Source organism: Gambusia affinis, linkage group LG02 (genome assembly GCF_019740435.1).
Source record: "Gambusia affinis linkage group LG02, SWU_Gaff_1.0, whole genome shotgun sequence".
In the NCBI taxonomy this organism is placed as follows: Eukaryota; Metazoa; Chordata; class Actinopteri; order Cyprinodontiformes; family Poeciliidae; genus Gambusia; species Gambusia affinis.
Window position 1 is genome coordinate 6,219,005 of NC_057869.1, and position 14,104 is coordinate 6,233,108.

The window sequence follows — 14,104 nt, forward strand, 5'->3', positions numbered from 1 at the left end:
TTTTTTTTTATTATACCAGAATCTATCATGCTTCCTTGAAGAGGATTCATTAGAAGAATAAATAACACACAATCTGCTGACCAATTGGGAGACTTCTGAAGGCATTTATAAGTTTGAGGTATTGTGTGTCTGAAATGTGACAATTTGTGAAACAGATCAATAGGAACAAACTTTAGCAAAGCCCTGGATATATCACAGAACCTGGCAGCAACAAGGATCAATGAACAACAAGTGGTTGAATACTGGTACTGGATTCTGTCCTTGAATCAAACAGTGGTTCATCTTCCCTAAATATTGAGAGGCTTCACCATGGTAACCAGTGCTGATAGGAATCCTGGAGGAGGCTTTTCCTTCACAAAATAATGATGTTTTCGTGTGAGGGTGCAGACAGGAAAAACACAACATCATAGTACACATTAAACTCATAAACCCAACTTTATTTATTTTGCACCATGATGCCTCTACGTCCCCATTTAATACATTCAGTATATACATTTGGCCATGGGGGACTTTACAGAGTTGCGTTACACTAGTGCATACATACGTGGCACGAAAATGTACACAAGGAAAACTCAGACATGCCACGTTACCACAATAAAGCAATAACACAAGAGAAGACCCGGGGCGAGTCGATGGCTGATGTATGCAGCCACACACGCGCATTCACACACCCAGTTCATGGCTTTATGCATGCACAACAGTTTTTCAACACACACACACACGCACGCACACATAACCTTTAAGACACTTCCGATGGAGAGAGGGGCTCTTTCAGGTTTCAATAATAGAAATACCAGGATGTTAAGAATGTCTCTGCTGACTGCACATTCTTCCCCCTCGCCACAACTCTCTTCCCTCCGACTACCTTGTAGTCTTCCACTACAAGTCTAGTTTCCTTTTTCCCAAAGCTAAGGCCTCTCAGCAGGCATTGCTGCCATCATACATGGGCTCTTTCCTTTAGTAGAGTAGTACTCATCAGCAGCAGAAACTTAATAAAGAGCCACTTCTATCATAATCATATCTGCTAAACCCTGAACATTCGCGACAAAAAAAGACACGATACATAGTTTATTTTAAAATTAGCTTTCTATCAGATATCTTCTCTCAAGAGAACACAGGTCCACAATGACAACATACTATTCCTCATTAAAGCACAAAGAGACACCCTCAGAATGCAACGTCTGTCTGCCCACTTCCTACGCCTCTAACCAGGTCACTCTTCCGATTACATCTCCTCCTCCTCCTGCCGGACCTATTGTACCATCATAAGCTTTTCACTGAGGCACAAACTCCACCCACAGTTTACCATTTTAATGAGTGCAGTTTACAGTTGCATAGCACACAGCAGGAGTAATGGTGAAAGCCAAAATGTATTACACTTTTAAAATAATTTTTTTCAGATATCTTGGGTCATTTCCAGCCTAAACCATTTTACTGTTACGTACTCATTAAAGCACTGTACAGTATTTGAAACATGCGTATTAGACTGCATTTATGATGTCACGTTTTGACAGATCAAATTAATTTAAATCCATTTGATCTGTCATAAGAATGATTATTGGTTTGGGACAAAGTAGAAAGATTGAACCAAAAGCCTAACAGTGCTGCTTTGTGGTACTAAAAAGATACAGGACAAAAGTGAAAAAAGAAAAATCACCCATAAGTGCTTTTTTTTTTTAGAATTTAGAAGTGAAACAAAGAGCTAACATCCAGAAAAGTTTGAGTACAAGCAGTAAGCAGGTCTCAGCAGGGCTAGACTGAATGTGAACACATTCTCTTATGCATTCAAACAGTGGTTTGAATGCATTTGTGGACATCTGAAGGTTTTAATGCAAAGTGGTAGCCTGATCGGCTGAAGGAAGGTGTTCATATGGTTCGGACAGGCAGTGCTGTGATTGATGTGTCGGCTGGGTGGGTTGGTGGGTGGGTGAGTGCTTGACAACCTTGTTGGACATGTGTCTCAGAGGCAAGCGTGCACTTAGCAGAGCAGGAGACAACAAAAAAACCCGCAAAGTTCCTAAAAACCCCAAGATTCCATCAGAACAAGGAGGGCGAGCAGGTTGAAGCGGGAAAACGTCGGTAATAATTACCCAGAATAAATAACAGTCACAGAACAATCTCTGAAAGCAGGATTGGGAAATTAGCTGATCTAAGCGGACTTATGTGACCCCATGCATTATAAGGCATTAAGCAAACATTTGTTACTGACATCACATAATATTTAAAACAGTGACGATACATACAGTTCCTGATCTGAAACAAAAAGGCTTGTTCTTATAATTCTGATCATTTTTATAAAGAAAGAAAACATATATTCCTAAAACCAATGACACAGTTTTAAGGTGATTGGGAATGTCACAGGGAGAGCAGATCGATGTCTACAATCCCATTGTACCTATTGATCTGCAGATGGGGGAATGAAATTGATTTTTTGAGGTAGACAATGCAGGCATATTTCATTCTCCCCCATGCAAAGCCATTCCACACAGGGGTAGGGGGGATAATTTTGTCCATTTGGACAGGCTCCGGTCTCCAGCCTTGGCCAATTTTACTGTGTCAGATTAGTTGACCCATCCATCATGCTTTTCCTGCCTGTCTCACCATCGTGGTACTTACATTGTCAATGGCGTGATACACCCACTCAGTGATGGATAGCAGACAACATGCACTATGACAACATAGAGATATCAGTCCGCTCAGCGCCCAGGCCTGTTGTTTACCCGCAGCTGGGGATTCATACCTGGTTACATTATTCAATATCTGGGTTGTTGCGCAAGGTCTGCGTGAAAATATTGTGCAACAGGCATCATAAATGTTGTCGTCCTTGTTTTCTCTTCAAGTCCCCTTTGAAGTAAAATTAAAGCAACAACAGTGCCTATCCAAATGAGATGCTCAAACAGCTGGAACAGACACAATAGTTTAGGAGAAAAGACTGACCCCAGTGACCAATGATGTGTTGTACCTCTCTTTTCTTTGAGTGTTAAGTGCTACGAGCTCTCAGCTCAACAATTACTGAAATGACGGTCATCAGATAATCAGTCTCCAATGCGATAAGAGTACGTCTGCATAAATAAAACACAACAAAGTAATAAAAACATCTGGAATATTGAGTCTGTTTGTATGAGTTAGTATGAAAGTGGCCTTCGAAACCCATTTGGAATCCGTCAGCCAGTGAGGTGAGTCAGAATCAGCAGTTTCGAATGCCGATGTTCATGTTCCCGTAACTTCAGCCCAGACAGAAGGGAAGCGCAGAGGCATGATGACGGGCCCACTGAGTCCTGCATTGGGTCGGACGCCTGCCACATGCCCCACAGCACTATAGTGTCCTGATGCCTACGGGGTACAGCAGGGACATGTGTTCAGCCCCCTTAATGGGCAGCTTGCGGCTTGAGTAGAAGTGTATGATCTCAGGCACGCTGTCAAAGGGGCCACTGTTCTGGCCCAGGATGTACTTGTTCTCCTTGGTCCGTGACAGTTTCATGTGCATGAAGCCCTGGCTGCTCCTGGACACAGACAAGGGAAGAAAATAAATACATACCGTTAGCAAGTACACAAGAGGACATCTTTTAGACTGCCCAGCACTGAGATTAGAAATAAATCACATACATTCATAGCTTAAAACATTAATGAGATAGGGATGAAAAGAATAAATCTCTCTGTGGATCATCTCTTCCTGATTGGCACCTGCTTCTGTTTTTATATCCAAATCATAACAATGCTCTAAAAGCCGGATTACCTCTGATAAGGTCGAGGCCACCTGGGGCGCAGACTAAAAGGGCAGGTTGCTTAAAGTCCCTAGAATTCAAGCAGCACATAAAGATTGGGCTGATGAACCCCCTGGATAAATCACTTAAGCTACAGCAATAAAAGCACAGTAAATTAAAAGCCCCCAGTGTGCCAGGAGCTTTGGATCAATACATTTTACACTGTGCCAGTAATCTGCTCCCTAAAAATAGAAAGTTTTTTGAGCAGTGTAGGAGGTGTTGAGTAATGCAACACTAGGCTTTAGTGAAGTAAAATACAGAAATGCTTCCTTTAAGCAGCAAAAATATGCATTAGGAAAATTTGTCCTTGCACAACACAGTTCTGCATAAAATCTCTTTCAATCATCGGATGCTTCTAACAAATTAATCTCAAACATATTGTAGCACATAATGGCATGTGTTTAACATGATCTGAAATGGGTTTTTTTTCACCTCACTTAACTTCCACCTGCTCTGTTTTTTCTTCTTATTGGAAATATAAGCTCTGGATTTAAAAAAAACTATGGGAGAAAAACACAGCATTTGTTTTAGAAAAAATAAATGACCGAAAAAGGAATAAGAATGATGATAATTCATAAAGCAATCAAATAAGCAAACTATAGATGCAAGGATTGGTGGATTTCTCTCTTTTTCCATGCTTATGTAGACTTGGAAAATGCTTCAGTCGTGTCATAGTTTTTCAACTTTTAAATTAATTCTCCAATGCCTTTTTTTCTACCTGTATATTTATAAACAAAAGAAACAAAATTATGTTATGCATGTTTTGTCAAATTGAGCTAAACATGCTATTTAAAAACATGTCATTGTGAATCTGCTATATTTTTATTGAAGGATATCAAGCCCTTGGAATGTCACTGTTTTACTGTACAACTACAGAGCAGACATATTTAAGGCGCCTTAAATATGTCTTATAATAGATATATGGTGTATTTATGAAGAAAAAGGGAATCAGTGATTGATTTATATGAGCAACAAACAGGCACATATTTCTGTTTCAGGTTTATAAATATGAAATGCAGCTGTCAAGCCTGGTGATATGATTTACAACCACTTTCCTTTTTTTATTTAATCAAGACACAAAATTCTTACTTGTAACCACTCACCAGTATATCCTGCTATGTTTACATACATATTCACATAGTGTTATCTGTGATAAACAGGAGCACAAACAAGGCTTTAGGCACCTTATAAGCAAGTCTGTACTTTGCAAATCATGTAATTGCATGACAGAGCTGGCGGTAGTTCTTGCTTCCTGCATGCTAATAAACAAACCAAGGAAAAAAATCGACAGAGTTCAATTAAAGGACAACCATTAAGAATGAATAAAGAAGAATATATAAATACAGATTTAAATGAATGAGCACAGTTCTAGTTTTAGGAATTCGCTTGCTGTAAATTCAGAGATTACAGAGAATACATCAAGATTCAAGTTTCTTTTTATGGAGACTGAATGGGGGTATGTTTCAAATCTACAAAGCACTTCATAGGCAATTCAGAAATGCAAGATTGCTAAGCTACAAACTGAAGTAAACAAAACTATGAGACTGCTCCATTACTGCCCCTCTGATTCCCATTTCAGAGCACAATCATTAAGTCTATCACAGTTTGAAGAGAATGCGACAAATACTTCCCCTAATGCATTTCTTTCCAGTTTCATGATTCTGCAAACACTTACTTAAGAAAAAAAATTGCTCTCTAAAATGCGTTTGATGAATCTTCAGCATGAACACTGGGTGTTAGGTTACTCAGAGCCACACTTAAAAAGGCAAACACATCAATAGCAGCATTTTTAGATTCCCAGCTGGTTTCCCAATTGGAGTTCAGAGATCCTTTACAGAGATCCGTTACAGTCCAGCAGAGACAGAAACCAGGACACAGCAGTGTTGTTGATAAAATGAATGTGGGGTTGTTTTTAGAGCTGACAGGCCTTTGTAGCGTTATCATATTCCTCTGTTTGTGGACCCTCTATTTGTGTAATCAGAATGAATCTCACCAGGGAGGTCTGCTGTCGTGTTTATTGAGGTTTATGACTTTGATTTGAACCGAGCGGCACTCATAGCAGGAACAGCCTGACAGCTTATCTCCACCTCCAGCATATTGGATTGCTTAGTGAATGATGCTCGCTGCATTATGAATCCACAGCAGCTGAAACTGAGAAGTCATCAGCCAAAATGATGATGACCCCGTGTGACTTTTATTCAGGCATCAGATATTGTATGGCTATTATTTCAAATGTGGACAAATTATAAAATAATTGGGATGATCTATGCCAAGCTATTAGTCACTAATATTATGTAATAACAACTTAGCACTGGATGTTTTCATTACAGGTTTCTCAACAAATTACATCATATTTAACAAGTATAACTCATTATTTAGTTTCATTATACACAAAGTGATAAAGTTCTTATCTATTCATTTTAAACATTATGGCTTACATCCAATGAAAAAAAACAGATTTTCAGAAAATTAGAACATTACATAATGCAGAAATGCCAGTGTACCAAAAATTATGTCTATGTGCCATATACACTCAAAACCTATTCAGGTCTCCTTTTTAATCAAATTTTGCAATAATGCAGCATGGAATGAAGGTGACTAGTCAGTTTCACTGTTGATGTGTTAAGGAAGGCCAAGTTGCTTTAATAATAACCTTCAGTTTGTCTGCATTGCTGCATCTGATATTTTTTTTCCTCTTAAATTTTCTTTTAGGTTTTGGTCAGGCGAGTTTGGTGGTCACCCGTGTACAAAGATATCAAAGTACTGATACTTTTGGCATTGGAGGCATGTGCTCCTCAAAAATTAAATCAGTATCTCCTTTAAGCTGTTAATTAAAAAGAAGTTTGGGGTCAAGAGTACAGTTCTCCCTCGTTTGTGCATCTTTTTCAATCATATTTTTCTTCCACTATACTTGGCACAGCACCAAGAGACTGGTATTTACTGGATGGAGTTTTGGTTAAATGGTTTCTCTAAATTGCCTAAAGGTCCTAATGAAAAATGTATGGATGAACTTTTTCCTCCCATTCAACTTTCCATTAATATATTTGGATACAGCACTCTGAACACAGTTTTTGTATCAGTGACATTTTGTGCCTAACAGTCCTTATGGAGGGTGTCAGTGATTGTTGGACAAATGTGGTAAAGAGAACACTGACATAATGCATCACTTCTGTATTAAAATCCATTTTTATTGGTTGTACGTAATATTAACATTTTCTGAGAATTTGTGATGTTTCGTAGCTGAAAATGATAATGAAACTGTGTGCATTATATCCACACAGTTCATATGTCTTACCTTTGGTATTACTATATGTAATACATTCATTCGCTGATGATATTGTAATATATTGAGATGCACCTGTATATTATGAAAAAGGCCTACATACACATATGCAAGTTTTTGTTACCAGATGAATTTAGCTTTTCTATGTCTGCAAACTGACATCAAACAGAATCTCCTGGAAACATTTGACTCTCTCTCTATCAACTTCTCCACTTAGACAGCTGAGACAAGCTGCACAAATCTGTTCTGTGATGTGAAAAATGGGACAATGGTGCGCTCTGAAAACCTGTGAGGGGTTTAAAAATGTTTCAAACATGCCAAAGGAAGGAAGAATGGGGAAAAGGTGTGGGGCAGGTGAGCAGACACAAGGGTAAAGAGTACTCCTAAAAAAAGAGAAAAAAGGTTTCTGTTTAGACCAAATAGCTGAATAGGCAGGATGTCTTGGCGACGCCTGTCCTTATCAATAATGCAATGCACATTTGTGCCACCTCATGGCCTCATACATTTTTCAGTGACCTCAGACATGGAGGCTCTTCACCTTGGGTTTCCGCTCATTTTCTGTGGCAGCAGGAGCATGTGTCAGGAGGCTGAACCTGGAGCCACTTCTGCCTGTAAGGGTAGTGGCACCTGTCACTCCATTGAGTCAGATCTGTCTCTGGGTTTCACATGATTGAAGTCAAGGTTACAACATGTTGCTCTGTGAAACCCAGGAGCTGAGATACTGTACAGTACAGTATAATGTCACAGAGTATTCACACTGAACTTATCCACATTGTGTCACATTACAAGCACAAACTTTAATGTGCTTTCACTGGATTTTATGTGTAAACCAAACACACACAGTACAACATGGGTGAAGCAGAATAAATATAAAATTTGAAAAGGTGTGGTGTATATTTATATTCATCTACTTTCCCTCTCATATATCAAAAGAAACTATGGTGCAGCCAATTGCCTTCAGAAGATTATTAAACAGAATCAAACAGTGTGAAAGTTATTCTCAATATATATTCAGCAGTTCTATGAAGACCTCAAAAGTTTGCTAGAGAATATTAGTGAACAAATATCTTAATAGAGGAAACAAAATACACCAAACAAGTCTGGGATAAAAAAAGTGGTCAAGTATAAATAGGGTTTGTTAATAAATAATACTACAAGAACTGCTAATACCAACACACTCTCCTGGTTTAAGCAATTCACCAAAACTGACAGACTGGATAATGGCAGGATAAATATCAGTGAATCAGCTGTAAGGCTGTCAGAAAGCATATTCATCAGGAGTGATGAATAGAAGTGCAAAAATAAACAAAACCCAAAAAACATTGAAGTTTGTTGATTTTACTTGACCAAATGCAAGAAAATGTCAAAGGAAGTGAATACTTTTTACAACTTGTTTTATTGCCTTACTGAACTGAACTGAAGTAACCTTTTCTTAATGCCTGGTTGTAATTGGTCTGGGGAAAACAACAACCACAAATTGCCACATATTTGTCAGTAAATCCTATAATCTTGCAATCTGATATTTCATTTGTGGCTGTAAAACCCAGAGCATTAGCTCATCTGTATTTCATTCTTATGGTGCAAAGGGGAGAATGGATTCTTGGTAGCTTCATAATTATTACTAAAAGAAAAAGCTTTATCGAAATTGAATGATTGTCTGTTTTTTCTGTGTCTTAGCTTTAGTGAATTTATATGGATTTATACCAATATTATTAGCAGACTTTAAGCCCCAATCTGTAGGTAAGACAATCAGTAAGTCTAGATCCTGCCATTAGCAGTCCTGTATTTATACATGGATAAAATGTGAGGGGCAAACCCCAAGTGTTAAATAACAATATACTTTTGGGGAATGAAATAAGATATATGTCAGCGTTTAAGTTATGAAGAACACAAATCCTTTTGTAAAACATGTCAAGGCAGTGTTATGGCAATGCATGGTTTCCAACAAGAAAGGATATTAAGAAGTGATGCAAAGTAATTTCTGCGAGTGCAGAAAGACATCAACCCTAAGAATATTGAGAACATTACAATCTGAATGTAATTCCAAAACTGTGAATATTTATTTTCTTGGAAAATAAAAAGGTCAAATTTCTTATTTTACCCGCTTTTCCATATATATCTTCCCATAAGTATTCAGTTGTATAAGCCTGCTGAATGACAGGGTTCATCTACATTTTATAAAGTAACACATCCACACTTTTCTGAGCTCAAATATTCAGAGATCTCATTTCTTTCTTTGTACATTTCCGAAATAGAAATACAAGTTCACCTAATTTCCTGCTTAGAGTTTTCCTTGGATCAGGCTGTATAAATAGAACCAAAAAATAAAATAATAATAAAAAAAAGACAGAAGAAGAGACATTTCTTCCTACAATGCTTAATTGTATGTACCATTACATATGTTTGGATCTTTCAGCTTGTTCTTCAGTTAGACATGCTCAGAACGGCAGCAGATCTGTGTTTTAGGAGTCTGTTCATCTTTTTATCAGTAGTTGTAGAAGAAAAGCAAACAGCCGCAGCCAAAAGCAAATGATCATTCAGTGCAACAGAAAGTAACCCAGATAGCAACAGTAGCATGTAAAAAAAAACTACATAAGCAGTGAACAGAATCGTTTTCTCTTCCAAGACATGTGAGCCCCAAGCAAGCTGAGATCTGCTCTTATTGCAAAGGCTAATCAGTGTCTCGTTGCATATTCTGGTTTCATCTCATATCAGGATTGACAGAGGGTTGCGGAGTATTACTCATATCTAACTGTTTTTTTAATCAACAAAATGTTCTTATTCAACCACGATACTGAAATTTTAAAGCTGAATTGATGCTGTTTATTTTGGAAAGCTTTGGATGGTTAAAAGTTTCCGGCTATGTTTCCATGTCAGTTTGTCCTTATTAGCTTGTAGAGAGAAACCAAAAGTGACTGCTCTGCAGGGCTTTGACACAGAGATAACCTCTCCCCAAGAAAACATTTGTGTCTAAGCTAATTAGAGAGGCTCCTTTTAACCCCCAGCAGGATGCATCAAAGAGTAGGGGGTCACCAACGATGGGGTAACCGGTAACCAAGCCGTGAGCATGTCAGCAAATTAGGGAGAAAATGCTGTGAATTGGAGGAAACAAAGGTGATGTGGAGGACAGAGTAGGACCAGGAGGTACAGCAAGTGGAAGAAAGAGGTTTGAAGGGTGAAATTATTTCCATCCAAAAAGTAAGAATCATCAACACAGCAGACCACAGGTAAACAACTTGTTTGTGATGTCCTATCAGCCACCAGCTGTTTTTAACAGATGGTTGTTCACAATGAGCCAGGTCCTGCTGGAGGTTGCTTCCTTTCAAAAGGAGGCATTCTTGGGACACACAATATTGGAAAAACATGGAGTTGCTATATTATTGCTCAATGTTGCAATTAGGATTGTGTTTTTCAGTAACCTAAGTTTGCCTTATAAAACTCTCTGATCACTCCAATGCTACTACAACACTCCTTGAGATTTATGACCTTAGCCACTAAGGTCTATTTCAGGCATAGGCACAAAGGGCACTCCGGTGGCCAAATATTCAATATGTTGCACCTGAAATATTGCAGCTATTTAAATAAAGCATCTCTTTGCAAATGCAAAATGGGACGCATTGATATTTTCATGTGGTTTGTTGTTCACTATTAGGTATTGCTCTACTTTCCACTGTCATTTCATACTTACTCTTACAGCAAGAGATTGGTTGTAATAGATGCCATAAATTAAATTAATGTAGATATAATGTTCCATCCTTTTAATACCACTAGACTATATGTATTTTAAACCACAAATTTTCTTTAACAGACATGGCCATCTGGCACTGTCTGTTAAAGTGGATAATAGGAACTCTCTAATTACACATGAACAAAATATTAATTACACAAACACAACCAAATAGATTGTATATATATGTGTGTGTGTGTGTGTGTGTGTGTGTGTTATTTTCTAATTGGAAATCAATTGGACGTGTTTTTCTTCTAAAGTGCATTGACTGAATATGTAGTCTAGTAGGTACGTGTTGCTGATATCAGATTTATTTGAATGTCTTCTGTGTACAAATCACAAGGTAGGCTGATCTTGAGTAACACTGTAAAATGGAAGTACTGCTTTAAGTTTGCTATTTGGTGGAGAAATGTGTTGTTCTTACTTAAGGGAGAGGGAGTAGTCGTTTTTGCTGGTCTCGCTGTTCCTAACCAGGTAGCTGGCCTCCTTGCACATCCTGAGCAGAGACTCTGCATCTGTTCGGCTGATGGCTCCGTGGTACCAACTGCATCCAGCAGCAGGGAAGAAGGATGAACAAAATGTTGGCAAGATTAAAAAAAACTGCAACAAAGACAAAAACAAACAAACAAAAATCACACTCACAACTGGCTTTCCAGAGGCATCGTGGGGTCAATACGTTCCCCGAGAGAGGAGTTGCTGTGGTCCAGTGAAGTCATTTTGGTGTTGACCAAACAGCCACTGGAATGTCGCTGCAGCGGGCGAGTTTTCCCATCCTTGGTGGGTGACATTCGAGACTTTTCCACTCCATCAAACTGAACTACAATGAAAAAAGTATTTTGTAAGAAAAGGTTTATGTAGCTTAAATATATAATAAAAACTAAAAACGTGTAGGAGACATGGGCCAAGGACTGGTATAAAGACCTACCGAAGTTTTAAAATGGTGAGGAAAGAAATGTTCTGAAATGTTCCTGAAATTCTTTAAAGTGCTCTTGATCATAAGACAGAAAAAGTTCCAGTGAGACTAGAATGTAATGCGACCTTCCCACCAATGTGCTGTACACTGCTGGCCAGCTGGCTACTACAAGAAGAATTGTTTCAACATGTTTCCAGTTGTGAAAGGGACAATGCCAGGGTAACTACGCTTATCACTCTTATTAAAGTAAAGCTGTTTAAAACTACAGTTGAGAAGCTACTAGTAGTGTGCTTTTTGAGAAATCAACTGCAGGCTTGCAACCTAAACAGATAGCATAACACATTGAGCAGCTAAAATTAGCTTGTTTAACTGGTCTTAATATAAAACAGCAAAGAGGGTAAAACATTCTATGCAATGAGCTTTTAAAAGCACTAAATTCATTTTGAGTGTTTAACTCTGTATTTCTACATCAATACATCAAAATCATAATGTAAACATAACAATAACAGAAAATAACAAAATTAAAGCTGCACTTATCCATGTACCGTGTTTTTGTAGTAGCATGTGAAATACCTTTTTCAGTTGCTTTTCTGTTTTAAATAAAGGTGTGCTTTAAATTTTTGCTTAAACATTTCAGTAAACCACTTCATATTTACTCAAGGTTATCATACCATGAATGTCTCATACTGGCCCATGCCTGCTGCCTCTACTCCAGCTAGAAGTCAAGTTAAGGTCATTTATGTGCAGTAGGTATTTGTGAGGCTTACGACATCATGTATTTGTCAAACTACACCAGTGCAAATGTGTGAGAACAAAAACCATGGTTGTGCTTTCGCAAACACACACCCACACACTCACTTTGTGTAAGTCATCCAACAGAAGGACATGTACACACTATGGAAGACACATAAATCAGTCTGTGCACACATTCCAGTGAGAGAGAGGGAGAGAGAGAGAAAAAAAACACAGATAAACTTCCTTCAAAACATCCAAACAACTCCATGTGTCCATGAATACTTCTATGCCAACTAAAGTATTTTTGAGCAGTTGCTACTTTAGTACATGTAAATGTCCAAACAAGCAAATCTGAAGAGTTCATATGAGTAACCAGTAATACACACATGCAAGTTCCACAAGTTAAATATTAAACTGGCTTTTCAAACTCCCACGGTCAGCTCCAGGCATGAAGAGCTCCCCTGGCTAGGCCACAGGGAACTGTTTGATGGCAGATGGGGGCTTGAGGTGACCTCCTCTCATTACATCACTGCCAGAGTATATACCATGTATTTTCTCAGCCAAATCAACTCATGGAAGAGAGAAAGGCATGCAGGTTTGTTCACTGAAGCGGACAGAAGAAAAAATAACATTTACAGACAGAAAAAAAAAAGCAGATACGGCTGAAGGTTCCCTGAAACACTGGGCACCGGAGGCTGGAGTGGTGATCATGAGAGGTGGTCAAGCTGTGTCTGTGTGTGGGAGGGATTCAGCTGTTTTTCCCCGGTCATCCATCACTATAATTGATGTCAAAACACCCCAAGGTTTGGGGAAACTAAACTGTTTGCAGCCACTGACACACTTCCCAAGCAATAAGAGAAAAGAGGCTTATAGCATCAGACACACAAGCGGCATCAGGTGGGGACTGTTTTTATGGCTGAAGGCACTCAGGTTTGGATGGAAATGGTTAATGTAGTGAAAACTTGACAATGTCTGATTTTGTTGCTCTTAGTCACTCATGGTCAATCTTGCATTTTGTGTTTTCATTATCTGGTTGGAACATAGCGCTGATGGTCAGACAGACGAGCGCTGAGATCTTAACAGCACATCGATGGAAACAGCCCTACATCAGTCTAGACTCTACAGTCCACTTAGAGCGGATTGGCTTGCATGGCAGTTTGTGGCTCGGTCAACCTCTAAGCTCTACACTGACCTAAAAGGATGGCTATTAAAAAAATTCATAATCAGACATTGTAACATTTTTAGCATGACTAGAAGTACAACTGAGTTGGTCAGGATTAGGATTAAAGTGACACATTATGTAAAAAAAGGTGAAAATTAGAGACTTAAAAGCATTTTTCATGGTTATTAAGAATTTACCCATTTATTTAATTCTGTTTTAAATATGTTATGAACAAGTTGACATAAAGATACATTTTCTTTATTATTGCTGTTATTTACACTATCATATGAATATGTGTCTTGAACTGTCTTGTCAGGCTGCTGAGGAAGACAGCTGTTACCTCACGTTCAACCACCAGGGGCCCCCCTTGACCTCCACACTCAACCCCAGACTGAACTCGATGGCCTTAAGCTCACTGATGCATTTCTCCAAACATAAACTCATGGAAATGATTATTCCAAATGACTGATTGTTATCTTGGCCTCTGCGCTTCTGTTTGTTATAGGGCTACGTCTGAGTC

General features: G+C 38.5%; 1 protein-coding gene across 4 annotated transcripts in view; it reads right to left on the bottom strand.

Annotated features, from left to right (window-relative positions):
- Positions 1-410: 410 nt before the first annotated feature.
- The window catches only part of zgc:158464 (uncharacterized protein LOC791139 homolog), a 103,859-nt gene continuing 90,165 nt past the window's right edge, over positions 411-14,104 (bottom strand). For all 4 annotated transcript variants that reach the window (XM_044142756.1, XM_044142741.1, XM_044142731.1 and 1 more), the window contains 3 exons: positions 11,417-11,591; positions 11,199-11,318; positions 411-3,503 (listed from right to left, as the gene is read on the bottom strand). In XM_044142756.1, the coding sequence (XP_043998691.1) occupies positions 3,317-3,503; positions 11,199-11,318; positions 11,417-11,591 (482 nt within the window). In that variant the 3' untranslated portion in view covers positions 411-3,316. The remainder of the gene's footprint in view (positions 3,504-11,198; positions 11,319-11,416; positions 11,592-14,104) is intronic.